Source organism: Rutidosis leptorrhynchoides, chromosome 3 (assembly GCF_046630445.1).
Source record: "Rutidosis leptorrhynchoides isolate AG116_Rl617_1_P2 chromosome 3, CSIRO_AGI_Rlap_v1, whole genome shotgun sequence".
Taxonomy (NCBI): domain Eukaryota; kingdom Viridiplantae; phylum Streptophyta; class Magnoliopsida; order Asterales; family Asteraceae; genus Rutidosis; species Rutidosis leptorrhynchoides.
In genome coordinates this window covers 368,402,270-368,430,132 of record NC_092335.1, presented here as the reverse complement: position 1 = coordinate 368,430,132, position 27,863 = coordinate 368,402,270, and the positions used below count along the sequence as shown (strand labels likewise).

General features: G+C 35.1%; 1 protein-coding gene across 1 annotated transcript; it reads right to left on the bottom strand.

Moving 5' to 3' along the window:
* Window positions 1-54: 54 nt before the first annotated feature.
* Window positions 55-27,269, bottom strand: LOC139901259 (uncharacterized). The gene is made up of 5 exons (XM_071883986.1): window positions 27,144-27,269; window positions 2,341-3,524; window positions 1,787-2,016; window positions 167-251; window positions 55-58 (listed from the first exon to the last, which is right to left on the bottom strand). Exons 1-5 carry the CDS (start codon window positions 27,267-27,269, stop codon window positions 55-57), a joined length of 1,629 nt encoding a protein of 542 aa, XP_071740087.1.
* Between the last annotated feature and the right edge of the window lie 594 nt (window positions 27,270-27,863).

Below are 27,863 nucleotides of genomic sequence, written 5' to 3'. Positions count from 1 at the left end.
ATGAGTGAATATACCCCACCTGCAGACAAGTAAAAAACAAGCATACATACATACCTACCTACAAATATACATACATAAAAAACAAACTCACATATAAAAACGTGTGTAACTGCATCACACCTTCATTACAAAACCTACATACATGCATACATACATACAAACATACAAGAACCTACGTGCATACGTACAAACAACCAAGCAAGCATGCATACCTCCAAAACCAAAGATACCAAAAACATACTCATTTAATACTATTAGTAACAATACATAAAACTAATAAAAACGATAGTAATAGTAATACAAATAATAGTAATAATAATAGTTCATATAAATATTAATAGTAATAAATATTTGTAATACAAATACTAATACACTAATAATTAATAATAGTGATACAAAAAATAATAATAATAACAATAACAATACTAATAATTGTAATAGTAAGAATAATAACAGTAATAGCAGTAATAGCAGTAATAACAGTAATAACAGTAATAACAATAACAATAACAATAACAATAACAATAATAATAAAAGTAGCCCTACTCAACTATTCTTATTCTAGCCCTCCACGCATCCCTATCAGAAGTCATGTCCTCGATCAACGAAAGCTCCCTCATGTCGAGTCTTAGTCTATTCATCCACCTACGAGTAGGTCTACCCCTTCTCCTTACACCATCTACCGTGAGTGCCTCAACTCTCCTAACCGGGGCAATACGTGGTTGTCTCATCACATGCCCAAACCAACGAAGTCGTTCTTCTCTTAGCTTGTCCATGATGCTACTGACTCCAAGTTTTTCCCTAAACACACCATTTGGTATCATATCTAGCATGGTTTTACCACACGTCCACCTAAGCATCCTCATTTCTGCCACCTCCATCCTTCTCTCTTGGGCCTTCGTCATTGGCCAACATTCTGATCCGTACAACATGGCAGGTCTGATTGCCACCTTGAGGAATTTTCCTTTCAATTTGAGTGGTATCTTCTTGTCGCACAAAACCCCTTTCGCTGCTCTCCACTTCAACCAACCTACCTTAATACGATGAGTCACGTCCTCATCTATCCTCCCTGATTTGTGGAGGACCGAGCCTAGATATCTAAACGACTCTTGTGGGTGCAAGATCTGGTCCCCAATGCTGATGTTCCCTCCAACATTAAGTTCATCATCAGTCCTACCGAATTCGCAACTAAGATATTCCGTCTTTTGTCTACTGATCCGTAGCCCATTTTGTTCTAGGGCTTCCCTCCATTGTTCTAGCCTTCTATTAAGCTCATCCTTTGTTTCCGATACAAGCACGATATCATCGGCAAAAATCAGACACCAAGGGATGTTCTCTTGTATTCCTCGATACAGCTCGTCGAGGATCAAAGCAAAAAGGAAAGGACTAAGGGCCGATCCCTGGTGCAACCCTACTTCTATCGGGAAATACTCTGTGTTTCCCACAGGCGTCCGAACGCAGGCCTTCGCCCCATCGTACATATCCATAATAGCTCTAATATATCTACTTGGGATACCCCTAACGTTAAGGGTCTTCCAAATCAACTTTCGCGGTACGCAATCATAGGCCTTTTCCAAGTCTAAGAAGACCATCTCTAGACCCTTTTGTTTCTCCCTATACTTCTCCATAACGCTTCTTAAAATATGAATTTCCTCCATCGAAGAGCGCCCTGGCATGAAACCAAATTGGTTTTCGGAAACCGTAGTTTCGCGTCGGAGTCTAGTCTCAATCACTCTCTCCCAAAGCTTCATAGTATGACTAAGTAATTTTATGCCTCTATAATTACCACAGATTTGGGCATCCCCTTTATTTTTGTAAATGGGGATAATCTCGCTGAGTCTCCATTCCGTAGGCATTTTATAACTTCTAAGCGTCTTATTGTAAAGACACGTCAACCACCAGACACCATCCTCGCCTAGGCACCGCCACGCCTCTATTGGGATCTGGTCTGGTCCAACAGCTTTGTTTCTACCCATCTTTCGTAGTGCCGATCTTACTTCTTCCTGACTGATTCTCCTACAGAAATTGTTGTTCTGGAAATGTCCTATTCCCAAGTCCTGCGGGTCCTCTTGGCGCCCGGGTCCTTCACCCACGAAAAGAGATTGGAAATACCCTTCCCATCTTTTCCTAATTTCGTCTTCCTTTACTATGGTTTGACCGGCTTCATCCTTGATGGACTTGATGTTATCTATATCCCTCCTCCTACGCTCCCTAGCTTTAGCAATCCTGTAAATATCATTTGCTCCTTCTTTGGAGTCTAGTTTCCTATACAAAACTTCATACGCTTTATCTTTTGCACGGGCAACGGCCTTCTTAGCTTCTCTTTTAGCTTCTTTATACCTTTCTTCTGCCCTAGTTCTGTCATCACGTGTCCCGTCCCGACATGTAACGAGCTCCCTAAACCTCAGTTGCTTAAGTGCGACTTTGGTTTGAACCTCATCACTAATCCACCATGATTCTCTACAAGACTTGTGTCCTCTCGATGTCCCTACTGTCACACCTAAGGTTTCCTTGGCGACATCTCTAATAGTTGATGCGAAACTATTCCACATCTGATCTGCATCCCCATGAGTAACAGTATCCATTACTGCCTCTACTCTTTCCAAAACAGATGCTTTGAAAGTTTCGGCTTTCTCTTCATTCAGATTCTTCCAAAGGATCCTAGGTTGGGTGGGTCTCCCTCTCCTAGTAACCCGTCTCTGCGGAACCAAGTCCATGACCAAAAGTCTGTGTTGAGTGGAACAGGTCCAGGTAGTCAGGGCTTTACAGTCTCTGCAGGTCCTAAGGTCCCCTTTGCGAAGCAGCAAATAATCAATCTGAGTACTATGACCTCCACTGTGGAAGGTTGCTAGCTGAGCTTCCGTCTTCCTAAAGAAAGAGTTTGCAACAACCAAATCGTGGGCAACAGCGAATTCGAGAATGGAGCGTCCTTCTTCATTTCGAACTCCGTACCCAAAGCCCCCATGGACACCCGCATATCCGTCTGAAATCGTTCCTATATGTCCATTAAGGTCTCCCCCAATAAGTAATCGATGATCAGCGGGGCAACTCCTCACAACTTCATCTAACGATTCCCAAAAGCGACTTTTTTCTTCTTCGCCTAAACCAGCATGAGGTGCGTAAGCGCAAATAACCATGTAAGACTCCTCCTGGATAACTAACCTAACCGACATAATCCTATCGCTACACCTACCCACACCCACAATATTATCCTTATGACGGGGCCCTATAAAGATCCCTACCCCGTTTCTAGCTACTCTGGAACCCGAAAACCACAACTTGTAGTCACCAATGTCAACCGCCTCTTCACCCTTCCATCTGGTCTCTTGAACACACAATATGTCCACTTTACTCTTAAGTAACGTCTCTACAAGTTCACGGGATTTGTTCGTCAAACTTCCTACATTCCAACTACCTACTCTAATCCTAACACGAAAATCTCTACCCCTTCTAGACCTAGCCGCCCCTAAGCTCGAAGGACATGACCTCACGTGACCATCAATACGACTAGAGTCTATCTTACCCTATATAATAAACAAAAGGGAAAAGGCAGAAGTGGCAATATAATATAAAAATAAAAATATAATATAATAATAACAATAACAATAATAATAATAATAATAATAATAATAATAATAATAATAATAATAATAATAATAATAATAATCACTAATATAATAGTATAATAATAATAGTCAAGGATATAATTAATAAACACAACTTTGAAAACCTCAAGGATATGAATACGCAAATACAGCGAAAAAGTAAAGCAGAAATATCACAGAGTATGGACTTAAGGAAAAGGGATCAGAGAGCCAAACACAGCCTTGTAAAGACAAGGAGTTTCCGGCAGGAGAGATTTCCGGCAGCAGTGATTTCCGGCAGCTCCAAGGCAGCAGACGGCGAAAATGGCGAGGTTTCTCGTTTACTACAAACCCTCGCTAGTAGATCCGTTATGTTACCTTCAGATCTGAGAATTTTGTGCCCTAATTGAAAAGGTATTGACAAGTAATTGATCGGATCCAAATTGATAAGTGGTGAAATTGTGGGTGCGTAGATCAGACGTTATGATAAATGAATAATGTGCTCCAAAAAAGGAAAGTGACAGAATATTTAAGTAACTGAGTAAAGCAAATTTGTTGTCAGCTTCCACCGGATTTGCAACAACAGTTGATTCGTCTTCCAGTTGTGGCTAATAAGGGCAGATTTATACCAATTTCTTACTTGTATAAAGATAAACTTGAGAAGACAGCTTTTCAATGTAAGCTTGCTGTGGCTAATAATGAAATTGAGGTGAGTATATATTGCTCGAATATCTAATTAATATAATATATTTGATTTAAAATTAATAATTAATTTTAGTATAACAGTTATAGAATTTAATATCAGGGAAGCAAGTGCAGCACTAATATTGATAGCAAAGTGAGCATACCACAAAAAATAATGGCAATAAGTAATAATATGAACATAGTGTAGATAATTAATCTGTGAATTAGAAAGAGGTAAAAAGGGAGTAGAAATAACCCAGTCGAGAAACCAAGTTTTCAGATGTTCTGAGAGTCAGAAACGTCCAACCAACTAGGTGTGGAGACGGCAACAACAATAACTCCGGCAAGGTGTCAGTGGCGATGTTACACTGACCGGGAAAACAAGATTCCGACAGGGTGGCGCGTGGCGCGTGAGAGTGCTGCTGCCGTTGAGATTTGCCGGGTTTTGATCGTAAAAGAATTTCCTGTTAATCGGTGGTGGTGGTGTACTCAAAGAGACCAAGATCAGAGAGTAAATTACAGTAAGAAATTATGTTGTAACTTGGAGATGTGATGGAGCCGTTGGAGAGAGAGAGAGTGACCTGCAATAGATATTATATGTTATTAACCAGCAATCCAAGTCTTTAATACTTTTGACCCCATATAAGTAGTGCCTCCAAGTCTTTAATGCAAAAACAACCGCGCCTAATTCCAAATCATGCGTCGTATAATTTTGTTCGTGAATCTTCAATTGTCTAGACGCATAAGCAATCACCTTCGTTCGTTGCATTAATACACAACCGAGACCTTGCTTTGATGCGTCACAATAAATCACAAAATCAACATTCCCTTCAGGCAATGACAATATAGGTGCCGTAGTTAGCTTTTTCTTCAATAACTGAAACGCTTTATCTTGTTCATCATTCCATTCAAATTTCTTCCCTTTATGCGTTAATGCAGTCAAGGGTTTTGCTATTCTGGAAAAATCTTGGATGAACCTTCTGTAGTAACCAGCTAGTCCTAAAAACTGGCGTATGTGTTTCGGAGTTTTCGGGGTTTCCCACTTTTCAACAGTTTCTATCTTTGCCGGATCCACCTTAATACCTTCTTTGTTCACTATGTGACCGAGGAATTGAACTTCTTCCAACTAAAATGCACACTTTGAAAACTTAGCGTACAATTCTTCCTTCCTCAATACTTCTAACACCTTTCTCAAATGTTCACCGTGTTCTTGGTCATTCTTTGAGTAAATAAGTATGTCATCAATGAAAACAATGACAAACTTGTCAAGGTATGGTCCACACACTCGGTTCATAAGGTCCATGAACACAGCTGGTGCATTAGTTAAACCAAACGGCATGACCATAAACTCGTAATGACCGTAACGTGTTCTGAAAGCAGTCTTTGGAATATCATCTTCTTTCACTCGCATTTGATGATACCCGGAACGTAAGTCAATCTTTGAATAAACAGACGAGTCTTGTAGTTGATCAAATAAGTCGTCGATTCTCGGTAGTGGGTAGAGGTTCTTGATGGTAAGTTTGTTCAACTCTCGGTAGTCGATACACAACCTGAATGTACCATCTTTCTTCTTGACAAACAAAACAGGAGCTCCCCACGGTAATGTGCTTGGTCGAATGAAACCACGTTCTAATAGTTCTTGCAGTTGGCTTTGCAGTTCTTTCATCTCGCTGGGTGCGAGTCTATAAGGAGCACGAGCTATTGGTGCAGCTCCTGGTACAAGATCTATTTGAAATTCAACAGATCGATGTGGAGGTAGTCCCGGTAATTCTTTCGGAAATACATCGGGAAATTCTTTTGCGACGGGAACATCATTGATGCTCTTTTCTTCAGTTTGTACTTTCTCGACGTGTGCTAGAACAGCATAGCAACCTTTTCTTATTAGTTTTTGTGCCTTCAAATTACTAATAAGATGTAGCTTCGTGTTGCCCTTTTCTCCGTACACCATTAAGGGATTTCCTTTTTCTCGTATAATCCGAATTGCATTTTTGTAACAAACGATCTCTGCTTTCACTTCTTTCAACCAGTCCATACCGATTATCACATCAAAACTCCCTAACTCTACTGGTATCAAGTCAATCTTAAATGTTTCGCTAACCAGTTTAATTTCTCGATTCCGACATATATTATCTGCTGAAATTAATTTACCGTTTGCTAATTCGAGTAAAAATTTACTATCCAAAGGCGTCAATGGACAACTTAATTTAGCACAAAAATCTCTACTCATATAGCTTCTATCCGCACCCGAATCAAATAAAACGTAAGCAGATTTATTGTCAATAAGAAACGTACCCGTAACAAGCTCCGGGTCTTCCTGTGCCTCTGTCGCATTAATATTGAAAACTCTTCCACGGCCTTGTCCATTCGTGTTCTCCTGGTTCGGGCAATTTCTAATAATGTGGCCCGGTTTTCCACATTTATAACAAACTACATTGGCATAACTTGCTCCGACACTACTTGCTCCGCCATTACTCGTTCCGACACCATTTGTTCCTTTCGTTCTGTTAACCCCTGGTCCGTAGACCTCACACTTCACCGTGCTATGACCATTTCTTTTACACTTGTTGCAAAATTTGGTGCAGAACCCCGAGTGATACTTTTCACACCTTTGGCATAGCTGCTTCTGATTGTTGTTGTTGTTGCGGTTGTTATTGTTGTTGGGATGATTGTTGTAGTTGCTGTTGTTGTTGTTGTTGTTGTTGTTGTTGTTGGGCCGTTTGTTGTAGTTGCGATTGATGTTGCGATTGTTGGGATAATTATTGCGATTATTATTGTAATTGCTGCTGTTGTTGTTGTATTGGTGATTCTTATCACCGTTTTCCTCCCACTTTCTTTTGACTTGCTTCACATTGGCCTCCTCAGCCGTCTGTTCTTTAATTCTTTCCTCAATCTGGTTCACTAGTTTGTGAGCCATTCTACATGCCTGTTGTATGGAGGCGGGCTCGTGTGAACTTATATCTTCTTGGATTCTTTCCGGTAATCCTTTCACAAACGCGTCGATCTTCTCTTCCTCATCTTCGAATGCTCCCGGACACAATAGGCACAATTCTGTGAATCGTCTTTCGTACGTAGTAATATCAAATCCTTGGATTCGTAACCCTCTAAGTTCTGTCTTGAGCTTATTGACCTCGGTTCTGGGACGGTACTTCTCGTTCATCAAGTGCTTGAATGCTGACCACGGTAGTGCGTACGCATCGTCTTGTCCCACTTGCTCTAGATAGGTATTCCACCATGTTAACGCAGAACCTGTGAAGGTATGCGTAGCGTACTTCACTTTGTCCTCTTCAGTACACTTACTTATGGCAAACACCGATTCGACCTTCTCGGTCCACCGTTTCAATCCGATCGGTCCTTCGGTTCCATCAAATTCCAAAGGTTTGCAGGCAGTGAATTCTTTGTAGGTGCATCCTACACGATTTCCTGTACTGCTAGATCCAAGGTTATTGTTGGTATGTAGCGCAGCCTGTACTGCGGTTATGTTTAAAGCTAGAAAAGTACGGAATTCCTCTTCATTCATATTCACGGTGTGTCGAGTAGTCGGTGCCATTTCCTTCAAAATAGTCAAATGGAACAAGTTAATCATACAGAATATTAAGAGTAGTTAATAGTATTTCGTAGCATAATATGAACTCATTTATAAAAGCTTTTTCTTCATATTAGCGTTTTATAAGTTTAAATTCGGGTAGTACCTACCCGTTAAGTTCATACTTAGTAGCTAATATACAATTCAACTACTACAATTCTATATGAAAAACTGATTATAATAATATTTCGCGTTCAAACTTTTACACAATATTTTACAAACTTACAATACCGCTTATTTTACATATAGCATGAAATATAGCACACAATAAATTTGATACAAGATGGTTGTGAAGATAATTCTAGCTAGTACACAAGTCGTTCAGCAAAGGCAATAAAGACACGTAATTCATACGTCCAGAAACAAGACATGCATTCTGGTTTTACTAGGATTACTTCCCATCCTTGGTCTTGTGGAACATAACCGTTATGGCCGTTGATAAGACAGCGTGTTGTAACGTTGTCAAAGGGACGAGGGTTACATAATGTCCAACAGTCCCGTAACAATCTAAAACCCTCATTTCTTACCCCAATTACCGACTCCATCACTTGTGGGAATGTTTTGTTTAATAGTTGTAGCCCGATGTTCTTGTTCTCACTTTGGTGAGAAGCGAACATTACTAATCCGTAAGCATAACATGCTTCTTTATGTTGCATGTTAGCCGCTTTTTCTAAATCACGAAGTCCAATATTCGGATATATTGAGTCAAAATAATTTCTTAACCCATTGCGTAAAATAGCATTTGGGTTCCCCGCAATATATGCGTCAAAGTAAACACATCGTAACTTATGGATTTCCCAATGTGATATCCCCCATCTTTCGAAAGAAAGCCTTTTATAAACCAAGGCATTCTTGGAACGTTCTTCGAATGTCTTACAAACTGATCTCGCCTTAAATAGTTGTGCCGAAGAATTCTGACCAACTCTAGACAAGATTTCATCAATCATGTCTCCGGGTAGGTCTCTTAAAATATTGGGTTGTCTATCCATTTTGTATTTTTATACTGTAAAATAGACAAGAGTTAGATTCATAAAAAAAAAATACTTATTAATACAAGCAATTTTTACATATATCATAAAGCATAAGCACACTATATTACTTATATTACACCACACGAATACAACTATCTTATTCCGACTCGCTTGTTTCTTCTTCTTCGGTTTTGGTTCGTTTTGCCAAGTTTCTAGGGATATATGATGTTCCCCTAATACGAGCCGTCGTTATCCACATTGGTTTAGAAAAACCTGGTGGTTTAGAGGTTCCCGGGTCATTGTTACAACTTAAGGACTTCGGGGGTTGACGATACATATAAAGTTCATCGGGGTTGGAATTAGATTTCTCTATTTTTATGCCCTTTCCCTTATTATTTTCTTTTGCCTTTTTAAATTCAGTTGGGGTAATTTCTATAATATCATCAGAATTCTCGTCGGAATCCGATTCATCGGAGAATTGGTAATCCTCCCAATATTTTGCTTCCTTAGCGGAAACACCATTGACCATAATTAACCTTGGTCGGTTGGTTGAGGATTTTCTTTTACTTAACCGTTTTATTATTTCCCCCACCGGTTCTATTTCTTCATCCGGTTCCGATTCTTCTTCCGGTTCCGATTCTTCTTCCGGTTCCGACTCTTCTTCCGGTTCCTCTTCGGGAACTTGTGAATCAGTCCACGAATCATTCCAATTTACATTTGACTCTTCATTATTATTAGGTGAGTCAATGGGACTTGTTCTAGAGGTAGACATCTATCACATAATATCAAACGCGTTAAGTAATATATCACATAATATTCACATGTTAAAAATATATAGTTTCCAACAAAATTTGTTAAGCAATCATTTTTCAAGTAAACACGGTCGAAGTCCAGACTCACTAATGCATTTCAACAAACTAGATAAGACACACTAATGCAAAATTCTGGTTCTCTAAGACCAACGCTCGGATACCAACTGAAATGTCCCGTTCTTATTGATTAAAAACGTTCCATATTAATTGATTTCGTTGCGAGGTTTTGACCTCTATATGAGACGTTTTTCAAAGACTGCATTCATTTTTAAAACAAACCATAACCTTTATTTCATAGATAAAGGTTTTAAAAAAAACTTTACGTAGATTATCAAATAATGATAATCTAAAATATCCTGTTTACACACGACCATTACATAATGGTTTACAATACAAATATGTTACAACAAAATAAGTTTCTTGAATGCAGTTTTTACACAATATCATACAAGCATGGACTCCAAATCTCGTCCTTATTTAAGTATACGACAGCGGAAGCTCTTAATAATCACCTGAGAATAAACATGCTTAAAACGTCAACAAAAATGTTGGTGAGTTATAGGTTTAACCTATATATATCAAATCATAATAATAGACCACAAGATTTCATATTTCAATACACATCCCATACATAGAGATAAAAATCATTCATATGGTGAACACCTGGTAACCGACATTAACAAGATGCATATATAAGAATATCCCCATCATTCCGGGACACCCTTCAGATATGATATAAATTTCGAAGTACTAAAGCATCCGGTACTTTGGATGGGGTTTGTTAGGCCCAATAGATCTATCTTTAGGATTCGCGTCAATTAGGGTGTCTGTTCCCTAATTCTTAGATTACCAGACTTAATAAAAAGGGCATATTCGATTTCGATAATTCAACCATAGAATGTAGTTTCACGTACTTGTGTCTATTTTGTAAATCATTTATAAAACCTGCATGTATTCTCATCCCAAAAATATTAGATTTTAAAAGTGGGACTATAACTCACTTTCACAGATTTTTACTTCGTCGGGAAGTAAGACTTGGCCACTGGTTGATTCACGAACCTATAACAATATATACATATATATCAAAGTATGTTCAAAATATATTTACAACACTTTTAATATATTTTGATGTTTTAAGTTTATTAAGTCAGCTGTCCTCGTTAGTAACCTACAACTAGTTGTCCACAGTTAGATGTACAGAAATAAATCTATAAATATTATCTTGAATCAATCCACGACCCAGTGTATACGTATCTCAGTATTGATCACAACTCAAACTATATATATTTTGGAATCAACCTCAACCCTGTATAGCTAACTCCAACATTCACATATAGAGTGTCTATGGTTGTTCCGAAATATATATAGATGTGTCGATATGATAGGTCAAAACATTGTATACGTGTCTATGGTATCTCAAAATTACATAATATACAATACAAGTTGATTAAGTTATGGTTGAAATAGATTTGTTACCAATTTTCACGTAGCTAAAATGAGAAAAATTATCCAATCTTGTTTTACCCATAACTTCTTCATTTTAAATCCGTTTTGAGTGAATCAAATTGCTATAGTTTCATATTGAACTCTATTTTATGAATCTAAACAGAAAATGTATAGGTTTATAGTCGGAAAAATAAGTTACAGGTCGTTTTTGTAAAGGTAGTCATTTCAGTCGAAAGAACGACGTCTAGATGACCATTTTAGAAAACATACTTCCACTTTGAGTTTAACCATAATTTTTGGATATGGTTTCATGTTCATAATAAAAATCATTTTCTCAGAATAACAACTTTTAAATCAAGGTTTATCATAGTTTTTAATTAACTAACCCAAAACAGCTCCCGGTGTTACTACGACGGCGTAAATCCGGTTTTACGGTGTTTTTCGTGTTTCCAGGTTTTAAATCATTAAGTTAGCATATCATATAGATATAGAACATGTGTTTAGTTGATTTTAAAAGTCAAGTTAGAAGGATTAACTTTTGTTTGCGAACAAGTTTAGAATTAACTAAACTATGTTCTAGTGATTACAAGTTTAAACCTTCGAATAAGATAGCTTTATATGTATGAATCGAATGATGTTATGAACATCATTACTACCTTAAGTTCCTTGGATAAACCTACTGGAAAAGAGAAAAATGGATTTAGCTTCAACGGATCCTTGGATGGCTCGAAGTTCTTGAAGCAGAATCATGACACGAAAACAAGTTCAAGTAAGATCATCACTTGAAATAAGATTGTTATAGTTATAGAAATTGAACCAAAGTTTGAATATGATTATTACCTTGTATTAGAATGATAACCTACTGTAAGAAACAAAGATTTCTTGAGGTTGGATGATCACCTTACAAGATTGGAAGTGAGCTAGCAAACTTGAAAGTATTCTTGATTTTATGAAACTAGAACTTTTGGAATTTATGAAGAACACTTAGAACTTGAAGATAGAACTTGAGAGAGATCAATTAGATGAAGAAAATTGAAGAATGAAAGTGTTTGTAGGTGTTTTTGGTCGTTGGTGTATGGATTAGATATAAAGGATATGTAATTTTGTTTTCATGTAAATAAGTCATGAATGATTACTCATATTTTTGTAATTTTATGAGATATTTCATGCTAGTTGCCAAATGATGGTTCCCACATGTGTTAGGTGACTCACATGGGCTGCTAAGAGCTGATCATTGGAGTGTATATACCAATAGTACATACATCTAAAAGCTGTGTATTGTACGAGTACGAATACGGGTGCATACGAGTAGAATTGTTGATGAAACTGAACGAGGATGTAATTGTAAGCATTTTTGTTAAGTAGAAGTATTTTGATAAGTGTATTGAAGTCTTTCAAAAGTGTATAAATACATATTAAAACACTACATGTATATACATTTTAACTGAGTCGTTAAGTCATCGTTAGTCGTTACATGTAAGTGTTGTTTTGAAACCTTTAAGTTAACGATCTCAATTAATGTTGTTAAACCATTGTTTATTATATCTAATGAGATGTTAAATTATTATATTATCATGATATTATGATATATTAATATATCTTAATATGATATATATACATTTAAATGTCGTTACAACGATAATCGTTACATATATGTCTCGTTTCGAAATCCTTAAGTTAGTAGTCTTGTTTATATGTATATAACTCATTGTTAATATACTTATGGAGATACTTAATTATCATAATCTCATGTTAACCATATGTATATCCATATATATATATCGTCATGTCGTTTTTACAAGTTTTAACGTTCGTGAATCGCCGGTCAACTTGGGTGGTCAATTGTCTATATAAAACATATTTCAATTAATCAAGTCTTAACAAATTTGATTGCTTAACATGTTGGAAACATTTAATCATGTAAATATCAATCTCAATTAATATATATAAACATGAAAAAGTTCGGGTCACTACACTCTATCTATGTAACGCTACGCGATTAATCACCACTGTAAGCTATGTTCTTCCTTTTTAAATTAATGTATTGTAACTAAGTTATTATTATGCTTATTTGAGCCGAAGTAATCGTGATGTTGGACTAAATATTAAGATGGGGTTATTGGATTTTGTACCATAATTGGGGTTTGGACAAAAGACCGACACTTGTGGAAATTGGACTATTGACTATTAATAGATGGGGGGTATTGTCTAATTGAGTGACAACTCATTGAAGTCTGTCGAACCTATCTTCAAATTAATTAACCTAATAATTAATAATGATTATGGTTGTCCTATTTAGTGACGTTTATATGGAATCTGTTATAATCATTTAATTAATCAATTGGGTTGGGTAATTGATTATTCATTCTGATCAAGTGGATGAATTAATATTCATAAACTAATTAAAACAGGGGTGGATTACATACAGTGATAACTGGTGTAATTATTGACAGAAGTGATAACTGCGTCACAGTTTAAATCCTTAATTAGTTAGAATATTTGACTTCGGGTATAAGGGTAATTTGACGAGGACACTCGCACTTTATATTTATGACCGATGGACTATTATGGACAAAAACCAGATAGACGTATCAAATAAATCAGGACAAAGGACAATTAACCCATGGTAATAAATTAAAATCAAAATGTCAAACATCATGATTACGGAAGTTTAAATAAGCATAATTCCTTTATTTTATATCTCATCGTACTTTCATTTATCGTTATTTTATTTATCGTACTTTAAATTATCGCACTTTTATTTTTACGCTTTATTTATATTTTTAATTATTGCACTTTTATTTGTTGTCATTTACTTTACTCTTTAAAATAAGTTATATTTATATTTAATATTTTGCATTAGGTTTTAACTGTGATATAAGTCTCAAAATCGACAAACCGGTCATTAAACGGTAAATCCCCCCAAAGTTACCTATAATTACTATATATTACTAAATCTAGTTTAACTACTTAATTAACTAATTTGACCTAGTAAGACACCCAATAATAGTGTCCACGGATCGCCCTCCCGGACTTTACCTTAGCTATATTATTACACGATAGGTATACTTGCCTTTTGTGTTTTAGTTTAATTTAGGTGATTTCCTGTAGTAAATAAATATAAAACTGATTAGCCGTTTCATACACACCCTCTAGAACACATCAAGTTGCTAGAAAGAAGAAGAAGAATAAGAAAGTACAAGAAACAAAAACCGTAAAGATAAACCCGGTGAGGACAGTTCCACCAAAACCTCCACCCAGGGTGGGTGATCCGGGTGAATTTATTGTTCCTTGTCTACTTAGTGATTGTGTCATGTATGATGCACTAGCAGATTTAGGTGCGAGTGTGAGTGTTATGCCTCTTTCATTATATAAGATACTAGGAGTAGGTGAGTTAAGTCCAACAGAGATGAGTGTCCGACTCTTTGATCAAACCATTAGGCACCCAGTTGGAATTGCTGACAACCTATGCGTTCAAGTGGGTAATTTAACCTTTCTAGTCGAATTCATTGTCATTGACATAGAAGAGGACTCAAACATTCCTCTAATTTTAGGTCGACCATTCTTAGCGTCCACCGGGGCGTTATTTGATGTAAGAGAGGGTAGAATGTCACTTAGTAATGATGAAAAATCGATCACCTTTGTAAGTCGAAAGTCTAAATCTCCACCAACGAAAACCATTGAACCAACAAAAATGATCGATGAGAAGCATATTGTTTTACCAACTCCAACGGTAGTGCTTAGCAATAATAAAACGCCTGAGTGTGGGGAAGATGAAATAACACCTAATGATGACCTGATAACAAAGAACCACGTTGTTAATACGAAATTAAATGACCCCGTTATTAATAGTTCAATGAAGAAACTTATTAAACGGATTCGCGATGCTAGAACCAAGGGGAACTTTAAGTTATGTAACCGGTTAGTATCCAATCTATCGCCTAAAGAAAAGGTGAAACTAGTTGAATTTGTGGATATTACACAGGAATCAGACCAATGGCTTAAAACAAAAGTCACGGATATGCAAGTTGATTATGGTCTAAAAGAAATTGACGATGAAGTTAATCACAATTTCGACACCACGGCTACTTAAGTGTGGGGAGATTCAAATGTTCTAATAAATAATGCTGTCTAAAGTTATTTGTTCTGTTCTCGTGTAGTTTCGAGAATGGAATCCGATTGGTCTTTTTCACTAGCAGACACTAAAGAACTAGTTTTCTCCCCCCATTCTGAATTTTTGTTTTTTAGGTTTTATATGAAATTAATATGCTTTTTAAATTTAAGTTTTGTGTGAATTTAAAAACAAAATTTACTTTATTTCATTAAGTTTGAAAAAATAATTTCTAAAATTCATCGTGAGTTAAACACTAGGTCGTTGAACCGAAATTGCTTTACCCGAGGGCGGGGCGACAAATTTCGTTATCATTATTTTTATTGATCTAAAGTATGCCAAAAAAAATATATTAGATTTTATAAATTTTTGAACGTGGGGTTATATACCAAACTTCAAAAATATGTATATATATGTTTGTATTTTATGTCATGTACAAAACAGGGTAAAACATCGCACTTTTAAAGACTGACATTAAGTTCAGCAAAAGCTACTAATTTTGACGACAAGACGCAAAATATCAAATGTGATATAAAATAATATGTTTGCAAACTCGGTATTTTTAATCACTTTTCTACACTAATCACCCACATGAATTTATAATTATAGTCTGATTTCATGCAAATGAGGGCATTGCATGATCTCAAGTGTGGGGAAGGGTTATAAATTCTCTCGGGTTTACACTTAGTTTAATTGCCAAATTTTGTAAAAATTTGAAAAATTTTCAACTAAATGAATTCAAAATCATGTTTATACATATTTATGAACGATAAAACTAGGTGTTAATACCGAAATTATCGTTACCTCGGAAAGGACATAAATTGAGAAACAATCCAAAACGCTTGAATTCATTTAAAATGGAATAGAAAAGAATAAAAAGGCAAAGAAAAGAATAAATAAAAGCTAAGTGTGGGAAGAATTTACAAATTTCTTTAAAACATATATCACATATTTTGTACAAGATTATTGCAGGTACTTTTGTTTTGGACGATATTAATCAGTTTTACCCGGTTTATGTAATACATTGAAAGAAAAGATGGATCTACACGATGAATCAATTCCATCATTAAAAGGAAGTAAAGTCTTCTGAAAAAGACACGCGCTTCTTGATTTAGGTCAGGAAGTTATCGTCCAGACCAGCTGTAGGTTGACGAAAAATCTAGAAAAGTCATCTCTAAAATCAGCAGGAAATCCACGGACCTCAGCATCAAACAGGGTCGCCATGTGGTCAGACTTATCCTAACCATGAGAGGATCTGTCTCGTAAAATGAGGAGGACGCCGCGCAAATTAGCTTTATAAGACTAATGAATCAGACCCCCAGAAAAGGATAATCTCCTTAAAGATTAAAAATCAGCTTTTAAGCCTGATATTACTCAATCCTTGAGATTGACTTTAAAGATTGAGAATTACAAACTCATGGAATTTGATGATATCTAAACTCGAGCTTGAACGAGAAAATATTTTGATCAAATTAAAACCGATTTGTTTTCTGAAAACCTATTTTCAATGCGTTCATTACCATTGAACGTAAAATCCCAAGAATTCACCGGAATTCTTTAGGTCACCTGAACCAAATCAGGTGTCAACCGTAAGAACGGTGGTTGCATAGCATGGTCGGAGACAGGACCTTGTGCCAGACCGAAAAATCATAGGGTGATCTTTACTATTGCTCCTACAAAGGATAGTAACGGCATCAGACACGTTTTAGACCATGAACAAAAGAATGTCATTAGACATTGCCTTAACAGTTTCTTGTTCATCGCTTTCCTTTACAACCGGACGGTAGTTTGCCGAAAGGTAATATACAGAACAAGTAAACTGGATGTGTGCTTTCCGATACAGGGATAGCAGTGGATTACATGAACCTAAAAGTTTTTAGCCAAAATATTGATCCACAAATATATTTTGCAACACCGATGGTGGGTCAAATCAGAAAACTTATCGAGGGTAAAAGCTAGATTGAATTTTTAAAAGATCAAATGTTTTCATAAAGATCCAATTTCCTTAAAGGATCTAAATTTTCATAGTCATGTGGGACTGTAAACCACATTGTTACTATCATTGTTTATACCGCCGTATCAAAATCACTGATGTATAAAGTGTGAGAATAAAAAAGTGATTCAAGTGAAGTGTGATTTAATTTTAAGTTCTGTATTGCTTGAGGACAAGCAACGCTCAAGTGTGGGGATATTTGATAATGCTAAAAACGAACATATATTTCATAGCATTATCCTTCCAATATGTAAAGCTTTTAGTTACTATTGTTCTATTTTTATGTAATAATCGTTTAAATAAATAAGTGCGAAGATGAAAGACAAAAATGACGATTTGAAGACTCAAATGACCAAAAAGCTCAAATGTACAAGATACAATCCAACTGGTTCAAATTATTGATGAATAATGTCTAAAAATGACAAGAGTACAAGCCGTAAAACGCAAAGTACAAGATATCTAAGCATACGAAAAAGCGTTTGAAAATCCGAAACCGAGACATGAACCTATTATCAACGTACGACTCAACGGAGCTAAAATTACAAGTTAACTATGCTCAAGAATATAATATAATATTTAAATAATTCATAATACGAATAATAATAAATAATAAAAAGTTGTTAATCGAGCATAGTTAAAGGATCATAAGTGAAAATATTTCAATCAATAATTTAATTCTGTGAATTGAATTATCGTTAGCTACCTTTCCAGCTAACTTTCCACCTTACTACAGTAATTCATTTTGCCTATAAAATGGAATTCACGGAGGCACCAATAGATACACCTTCACCTCTTCATACTCTTTCTTTCTTTCTTATGTAATTTATATTTATATTTATAATATTAAGTTTAATTTAAGATTAATTATAATTGGGTTATTGTAAGAAATGTTTTACGGGTTTTAAAGTCGAAACTCTGTCCGTGTAACGCTACGCGATTAATCACCACTGTAAGCTATGTTCTTCCTTTTTAATTAAATTAATGTATCATAACTAAGTTATTATTATGCTTATTTGAGCCGAAGTAATCGTGATGTTGGACTAAATATTAAGAGGGGGTTATTGGATTTTGTACCATAATTGGGGTTTGGACAAAAGACCGACACTTGTGGAAATTGGACTATTGACTATTAATAGATGGGGGGTATTGTCTAATTGAGTGACAACTCATTGAAGTCCGTCGAACCTATCTTCAAATTAATTAACCTAATAATTAATAATGATTATGGTTGTCCTATTTAGTGACGTTCATATGGAATCTGTTATAATCATTTAATTAATCAATTGGGTTGGGTAATTGATTATTCATTCTGATCAAGTGGATGAATTAATATTCATAAACTAATTAAAACAGGGGTGGATTACATACAGTGATAACTGGTGTAATTGTTGACAGAAGTGATAACTGCGTCACAGTTTAAATCCTCAATTAGTTGGAATATTTGACTTCGGGTATAACGGTAATTTGACGAGGACACTCGCACTTTATATTTATGACCGATGGACTATTATGGACAAAAACCAGATAGACGTATCAAATAAACCAGGACAAAGGACAATTAACGCATGGTATTAAATTAAAATCAAAACGTCAAACATCATGATTACGGAAGTTTAAATAAGCATAATTCCTTTATTTTATATCTCATCGTACTTTCATTTATCGTCATTTTATTTATCATACTTTAAATTATCGCACTTTTATTTTTACGCTTTATTTATATTTTTAATCATTGCACTTTTATTTGTTGTCATTTACTTTACTCTTTAAAATAAGTTATATTTATATTTAATATTTTGCATTAGGTTTTAACTGTGATATAAGTCTCAAAATCGACAAACCGATCATTAAATGGTAAATCCCTCCAAAGTTACCTATAATTACTATATATTACTAAATCTAGTTTAACTACTTAATTAACTATTTTGACCTAGTAAGACACCCAATAATAGTGTCCACGGATCGACCTCCCGGACTTTACCTTAGCTATATTATTACACGATAGGTATACTTGCCTTTTGTGTTTTAGTTTAATTTAGGAGATTTCCTGTAGTAAATAAATATAAAACTGATAGCCGTTTCATACACACCCTCTAGAACACATCACTAAGACTACCCAGAAAACATGGAATTGTGAAACTTCCTGGATCAGAAAGTTTTTCTGGTATCTTATTCAACAGCACTGCAGAACAATTAGCATTCATAGTAATAGCTGATAGTTCTTCCATTTTCTTTCTGTTTGTGATTAGATCTTTCAAGAATTTAGCATACCTAGGCATTCCTGAAATTTCATCAATGAAAGGAAGATTTACATTTATTTGTTTAAACATATCCAAAAATTTAGATTGCTCGGCTTCAAGTCTTTCTTTTCTCATTTTACTCGGGTAAGGAAGTGGTGGTTGGTATGGTTTAACATAAGGTTTAGCCTTAACTGTGTTGTCTTCATTAACCTTTTCAACTACCGGTTCTGTTTCCTTATCTTGCTCAAGTTGTGGTTCTTGTGGAGTAGGAATAGAGTCATCAGAAATTACAGGTATTTCAGGTGGTTTAAGTGTAATACCACTTCTTGTGGTAATGGCTTTAGCTATTTCATTTCGGGGGTTAGCATTTGTATCACTAGGTAAACTTTCCGGTTTTCTTTCACCTATTAACCTTGCTAGGTTGCTTACTTCTTGTTCCAGATTTTGAATAGAAGCTTGTTGATTTCTAAATGCTTGGGCATTTTGTTCATTCATTTGTTTCTGAGATGTGAAAAACTGCATTTGAGATTCAACTAGCTTCGATATCATATCTTCTAAATTTGGCTTTTTATCATCGGTTTGTGGTGGTTTAATTGGAAAAATAGGTCTTTGCTGATTGTAAGTATTGTTAGATACTTGTTGATTGTTAGGACCATGTTGGTTGTTGTATGGAACATTTCGGTTATAATTCTGGTTTTGATTGTATATTGGTCTTGGCGTGTAACACCCCATTTTCCCGTGCGCGTCTAAAGGTACATACTTAATCAATAGTACGCTTATAACTTACTCGTTATGTGATTAAATGAACTAAAGTGTTAGTTAGGTGTAAGGGCATAAATGTATATGTGTGTATATATATATATGGGTATATGCGAATGCGTGCGTATACGTGTTTGTGTATGTGTCGCGAAGGTGTTGAGTCGTGTGAGACTTAAGGGCAAAGCTTAGACATGGATAGGAATAGTGAACGAGGTGTGCTAGTTGTATGATCCTTCATTTTATGATTTGTTGTCAAAGTGACCAGGAACAGGCCAGTGCCGCGCCGCGAGGAATGGGGCCGCGACGCGGCAAACAAAGCAAATTCAGATCAGAACTTGAGTTAAGAAGGGTCGTTTTTCCTTCTTTATGTCGCGCCGCGACAAAGGTGCCGCGCCGCGGCAATTTTGCAGTTCTGACTCCGAATTCCATTCAAATTAAATAGGGTTTAGGGGCAATTTGGTCTTTTTACATGTAGATCTGGTTGGAGCCTTTAATATCAACCACTTATCTTATTTTTCTTATTTCTTTTCCATTTTCTTTCACATTTTCCTCTCAAATCCTAAAACCCACTTAGATTAAACTCAAGATTTGAAGGTGAAGTTTTGTGAATCAATCCTAGAAGCAAGAATTAAAGTTGCTCTCCTTGTTATTAGCTACAAGAGGATAGTTTTGGTAAGTCTCCACTCTAAGTTTTGAGTTTTAATTAGTTTAAGCTAGGGTTGGTTCATATGGAACTAGTGTGACCCATTTGAGGGTTAAATGGGTGGGTTTTTGGGTTGGATTGTTGAAAGGAAACCCTAAGTAGCGATTATCTAGGGTTTGATCTTGTGATTTGAGGTTTGTAAGTGCTAAATGATGTTGTTAGTCATTAATACACTTTTAAAAGGATGAAAGTGTTGTTATTGTGTAAGTTTGACTTGAATTGTGAGTCAAAGAGTCAAAAGAACACTAGTTGACCTAATCGGGTAAAATGGTTATGAAATACACCAAGTTTATGTTAGTTGATGTTATTAAACCCTAATCACTAGCTTTTAGTGATTTATGATGAGGCATGGCCATTAATGGGCGGTTTTGGTGTAGTTGAGTCATTTAATGCAAACGGGTCATTAAATGCTCAAGGGTTAGTGTTTGGCATTTAATTCAACTAGATTGTATGTTAATAAATGCATAATGTAATAGGTACGTTACATTGAAGGGTTGCAAGCTTGGTTAGCTTTCACAAGGGACTTGAGGTGAGTGGAAAATCTATATATGTATGTATATGATTTACGTGCCATATTAATGGTGTCACATAGCTGTTTTGTGACCATAGTTATGAGACATAGCCGTTTTGTCCACGTTTTATATTTATGCACATAGCCGTGTTTGTGCATATAGTGGCGAGTAATAGCCGTGTTTTACTCCCACGTTATTATCCATGTTATTGTGCACATAGCCGTGTTTGTGTACATGATTGTGAGTAATAGCCGTGTTTTACTCACATGTTGATCAAGTGATGCCATAGCCATTTTTGGGAACACTTGGGGGTGATGCCATAGCCGTTTTTGGAACACCTCGGGAGTTAGTATACCATAGCCGTGTTTGGGAGCTAACGGTTGTTATGAACATCGATGACTTGTTTCGCAAAGTCATTCCCCTTGCGAAGGATTTTGGTTAACTGTTGGTGATGCTAGCATTTGATTTATGATTATGATATTTATGTTATTAATGTGGCTAGTTGTACGGTTTGACGATACTAGCTTATTTATCGAGATGTTATGCGATTGTGTGCGTTATATGATATCTTGGATGCGTGTGGGTAAGTCTTATATGCATGTATATATTTATTCTACTCACTAAGCTTTGCTTACCCCTCTCGTTGTTTATCTTTTTAGATGCAGGCACGGACATGGACAAGGGGGTCGTTGGGCACTAGGTGTCCCTTGTTGTTGTTATGTTGGAGCTTTTGGAAGTTGGCCTAGTTTTGGGTAGTTTAGTCCCAAACCATGCTCGGAATGTCGTTTGGTTTCTAAACTATCATTTGTAATGGGTCAAATTTGTACTAAACTTTATTCGTGGCCCTCGTGCCTATTGTAAACAATTAATTGTTGTGCATTTTAAATAGAACTCGTGAAATGGGTTACGTATTTAATTGGCATGTAATTGTGTTGTATAAAAAAAAATTTATCGTATGGATTACGGGTTGGGTTGTTACATGGTGGTTGATAATTATTCTGATAATTATTTCCAGGCCTTTGGTTCATGTATGAAACATTCTCTCTTTGTTCCATTGTTTGTTCAATACTGAGACAATCTTTTGTTAAATGTGGTCCTCCACACTGCTCACAACTGATTCGTATTGAGTGAATATCTTTAGTTATCTTTTCCATTCGTCTCTCAACAGTATCTATCGTTGCAGAAATGGAATCAAAGTCATGGCTAGAATCAGCTCTAGCTGCTTTAGATGATCTAACGATATCTTTTTCTTGATGCCACTCATGTGAATGGGAAGCAGTGTTATCAATAATTTTGTAAGCTTCAGTTGCGGTTTTCTTCATAATGGAACCACCAGCTGCTATATCGATGTCTTTCCGTGTAGTGATGTCGCATCCTTGATAGAATATTTGTACTATTTGATAAGTGTCTAAATCATGTTGCGGACATCCTCTTAACAACTTTCCAAATCTTGTCCACGCCTTATATAGAGTTTCATTTGGCTTTTGTGTGAACGTAACTATTTCTCCTTAAAGTCTCACGGCTTTAGATGCCGGAAAGAATTGTTTAAGAAAATTTTCAACTAAAACGTCCCATGTATCAATCGCCCCTTCAGGTAACGATTCTAACCAATCTTTGACTTCTCCCTTTAAAGTTCAGGGAAATAAAATGAGATAGATCTGTTCATCCTCCACTTCTCTAATTTTAAATAGAGTACAGATCCTATTAAAGGTTCAAAGATGTTCATTTGAATCTTCCTTCAGTGCACCACTAAATTGGCATTGATTAGTCACCATGTGTAGGATTTGTCCTTTGATTTCATAATCTGGCGCACTAATGTCTGGTTGAGTAATTGCGTGACCTTGGCCAGTGCGTTTAGCTCTCATTCGGTCTTCCATACTTAGAGGTTCCAGATTTTCCATGATTGAATTTGTTAAATCTGAATCACTAAGGGATTCTGATTTAATGGTTTGTTCCTTGACAATTTCTGTTTGAATGATTGGTGGTTTCGGAGGAAAGATTAATGGTTCAGGATCTCTGAGTTGTCCCTGAATATCTTCTGGATTCTCAATTTTGAGGTCGGGCTCAAAAAATGGATTATCGGAAATTTGAATTGGAGTACTTGGTCGACTGGATGACGATTCTAAAGAAAAATCAACGGCGACAATATTGGCTAGATGTCTTGATCGAGTTACAGGTGGTGAACGTATAAAAGGTGGTGAACGTTTTGCTCGGTGCATTCACTGAATATCCTATTAGTTATAAAAGATAAAAATTATATAAGTTATCAAATTAATAGACTTTTCTGCTTTTGCCCACGTTTCGAATAGCCAATAGATGCAGCAGGTAGCCAGGACCCTTTAAATCGGAAACCCACAACTCGCCACTAACAAATCCAACTATTACTACGAACCAGAAAATTTTGGATGTCTATCAATTTAACCACTTAAAATAATTTTTCGTTGAAGTTTAAAGAAATTTTAGAGAAGAAATAGAAAATTCTATGTCCTAAAAACTAGAGCGTCGAGAAATAAGAAAGAAAAAGAGTGCGTCGAAAAATGTCGAAAAATAAAAGGTCGAAAAATAAGCGTCGAAAAATAATAAAATGCAGCGTCGAAACTTAAAAGTCTAAAAACTAAGAATTAAAAGTTGCGTCTAAAAGTATTAAAGCTTAAAAGAAATACTATATTCAAAACGGCAATAACTTAAAAAGTACTAAAATTTATAAACTTAAAACGGCGTCGCAAAATTCTAAAGCACCTAAATCTTAGTCTAAAGAAAAAGTATTTAAGGGATTTTACGGCAAAGCCTAAAAATCTAGAAATATAAAATAACTACGGCAAAATACTAAGTTTAAAACTAATTACGAACGAAAAATATACAATTACGAATTAAACTAATTAAAAAGATATAAATATAAAAAGAAACTTAAAGTTATAAAAATACAATTTTTATAAAAATATTATTTTTATATTATTTATTTTATAAAAATAATAAGTTTATATATTTAATAAAACTAATTTTAACTTAAAATACAAATTAATTAAAAACAAAAACTAAATATGAAAAACTAATTAATTAATTAAACCCTAATTATAATTAATTAATATTAATAATAATTAAAAATCGTAACCCTAACCTGCAAACTGAGGTACCGGGGCTGTCAAATCAATCCATGCGATTGCATGGATTGTCTGTAGGATTTTCATGCGGTCGCATGGCTTCAGTTTCCAGGTCTGTTTAGATGGGCTGCTACAGTGTCGGGCCGTATTCTTTTATATTTTTTTATGTTTTATATTAATATAAAATATTTATATAAAATAAATAAAAACTTAATTTTTTAAAAAAACTACTTATTAGTTTTTGTAACTAAAAGAAAATACAAACTTTTTAATTTTTTATATTTTGAACAACTCTTAAAAATATATATATATTTTTTATTTTTATATTTTTGTATTTCTAATATTTAAAACGTATTTTCACAAAAAGAAATTAAAACTTAATAAAAATCTCTTTTTTTATATATATAACGTTTTTCTTTCGGCGTTTAAGCAGTCCCCGGCAGCGGCGCTAAAAATACTTGATGTGCGTAGAGGTGTATACGAAATAGTTATATTTTTACTAGGAAATACTATTAAATACGATACAATTTACACAAGTTATTTATTTATTTATAGAGTGGATATACCTAAACCTTGCTACAACACTTATAGGCAATGTACCTAATCGTACAGTAGTGTAGTTTTTAGTAAGTTCGGTTCGTTCCACAGGGATCTAGCCAAGTTTAACGCTATATTTTTAAAACTATATTTGTAAATATATAAATATATATATAAGTAGTATTATTATTATAAAAGGGGGGTTTTTTTACCGTTTAATGACCGGTTTGTCGATTTTAAAACTTTAGTCGCAGTTAAAACCTAATGTAAAATATTAAAAATAAAACTTAATTTAAAGTATAAAGTAAATAACGATAAATAAAATTGCGATAAATAAAAGTGCGATAAATAAAAAGTACGATAAATAAAATTGCAATAATTAAAAAGTACGATAATAAAAAGTGCGATAAATAAAATGACAGTAAATAAAAGTGCGATAAAATATGAAATAAAGGAATTATGCTTATTTAAACTTCCATAATCATGATGTTTGACGTGTTTTTAGTTTAGTACCATGGGTTAATTGTCCTTTGTCCTGGATTATTCAATATGTCCATCTAGTTTTTGTCCATAACAGTCCATCAGTCTTAAATATAAAGTGCGAGTGTCCTCGTCAAATTATCCTTATATCCGAAGTCAAATATTCCAACTAATTGAGGACTTAAACTATAATTACACCAATTTTCCTTGTATATAATTCACCCCTGTTTTAATAAGTCTATTAACTATTAATCCATTCCCGTGTCCGGTTAAATGAACGATTATTAGTACTTATAGATATCCCGCCCATCGTGTCCGATCGAGTGTATGTGGTTATTTATAGGTACGTCCAATTGTAAATCTTTATATTAAATTAACGAACTATCATTCAATTTAACAAATATAAAGCATATTAATAGCCCATAATATAATTTCCACAAGTGTTGTTCTTTTGTCCAAACCCCAATTATGGTACAAAGCCCAATTACCCAATCTTAATATTTAGCCCAACATCACGATTACTTCGGCATTAAATAAGCATTATAATAACTTAGCTACGAGACATTATTTTAAAAAGGTTGAACATAACTTACAATGATTAATGATAGCGTAGCGTTACACGGACAGAATTTCGACTTACACACTTACAACATTCGCTAACATACCTTTATTATTATTATTCTTAAAATTAAAATTAAAATTATAATATATATATATATATATATATATATATATATATATATATATATATATATATATATATATATATATATATATATATATATATATATGTGTGTGAGAGATAGAGAGAAAAAGATGTGTATCCATTCGACTGAATTCGTTGCTTTTTATAGGATGTGGCCTGCTACAGTGTTCCATGCGATCGCATGGCATTTCTGCCTTCTGGCCATGCGATCGCATGGCCTGGGAATCCAGCTCACAATTGTTTGTTTGCTAGTTTGCCGACGGTTTTATATATAATATAATATATATATATATAATTTTAAGAATTAATTATATATTATATTATATTCATGTGCATAGTTGACTTGTAATTTTTAGTCCGATGCGTCGAGCGTTGAGAGTTGATTCTGGTCCCGGTTCCGTATTTTCGAACGTCCTTGCGTACAATTTAATATCTTGTACTTTGCGTTTCGCGTCTTGTACTCTTGTAATTTTGAGACGTTTCTCATCAATAATTTGAACCACTTTGATTGTACTTTGTAATTTTTAGCTTTTTGGTCGTTTGCGTCTTCAAATCGTCGAATCTGTCTTTTATCTTCACCTTTTATTATTTAAACGAATATCACTTGTAAATAGAACAATTGCAACTAAAAGCTTGTCTTTCTTGAGTGATAATGCTATTAAATATATGTTTGTTTTTAGCATTATCACAGATTAAAACGATACCACCAGAGGCACCAGTCGAGTCTTTTTGAACGAATTTAAAGTCAGGAGAACCCCAGAAAGATTCGATAACGTTATCCGATGTTTGACCACATTTTGTTTCTTGGAGTCCCAAACTTGTAGGTTTTTCTTTATTACATAAACGTTTTAGCCAGTTAATTTTACCAATTTGCCCAATACCCCGAATATTAAGAGAAATTGTACACATTAAAAAACTTACAGAGATACGAGGGGATGAGAGGAGATGATTAGTGGTTGTTCCAACGGATTCCGATGCTCTGACCAAACTCGTTCGTGTCAAGACTGTTTTGTTTTGAGTTTTCAGCTGTAGCTTTGTTTCAACCATTAACAGAACCCATACCCAAACTTCTGACGCCCGTTGAATTGCCACCGGTAACCGAGGTAGAATTATTGCGTTTGGTGATTTGTGAGAACCTGAGTTTTTGTCCACTTCGGGCTAGGTGTTTGATGTAAAGAAAATTCCATCTTGGTCTTTTGTTAGGGATATTTTGTGGTTTACTAGAAATAGATGAGTTAGGAGGTTTAGATTTGAGGATGTCGTCTTGGATTCTTCGTTTGAAAGAATTGCTTTTGTTTTTATCGTTTAGGGTGGATTTGTTGCCAGTTTTTGCACTTTGCTTATTTTTCGCTCTAACCTTACCAATTGATAGTAGTGCATTAAGATTGAAAGGATCAGAAGAGTGTGCTGATAACAGGGGTGATTAAGTTGTAGGCATAAAGTGTAGAGGTGATTTAGGAAGGGTTGTGGATTCGGTAAATACGTTAGTAGGTATATGGTTGGAATCGTTGACAGGTTCAGGGGTGGGGTATGTTATGGGCTCGTGTGAATTGGGCTCTGGTGTAGTATTGGGCATAGGTGGATTAGGGGTGTTAGGACTATCATCGGTGGAGCAATTATGGTTGATTGGACTGTTGGTTT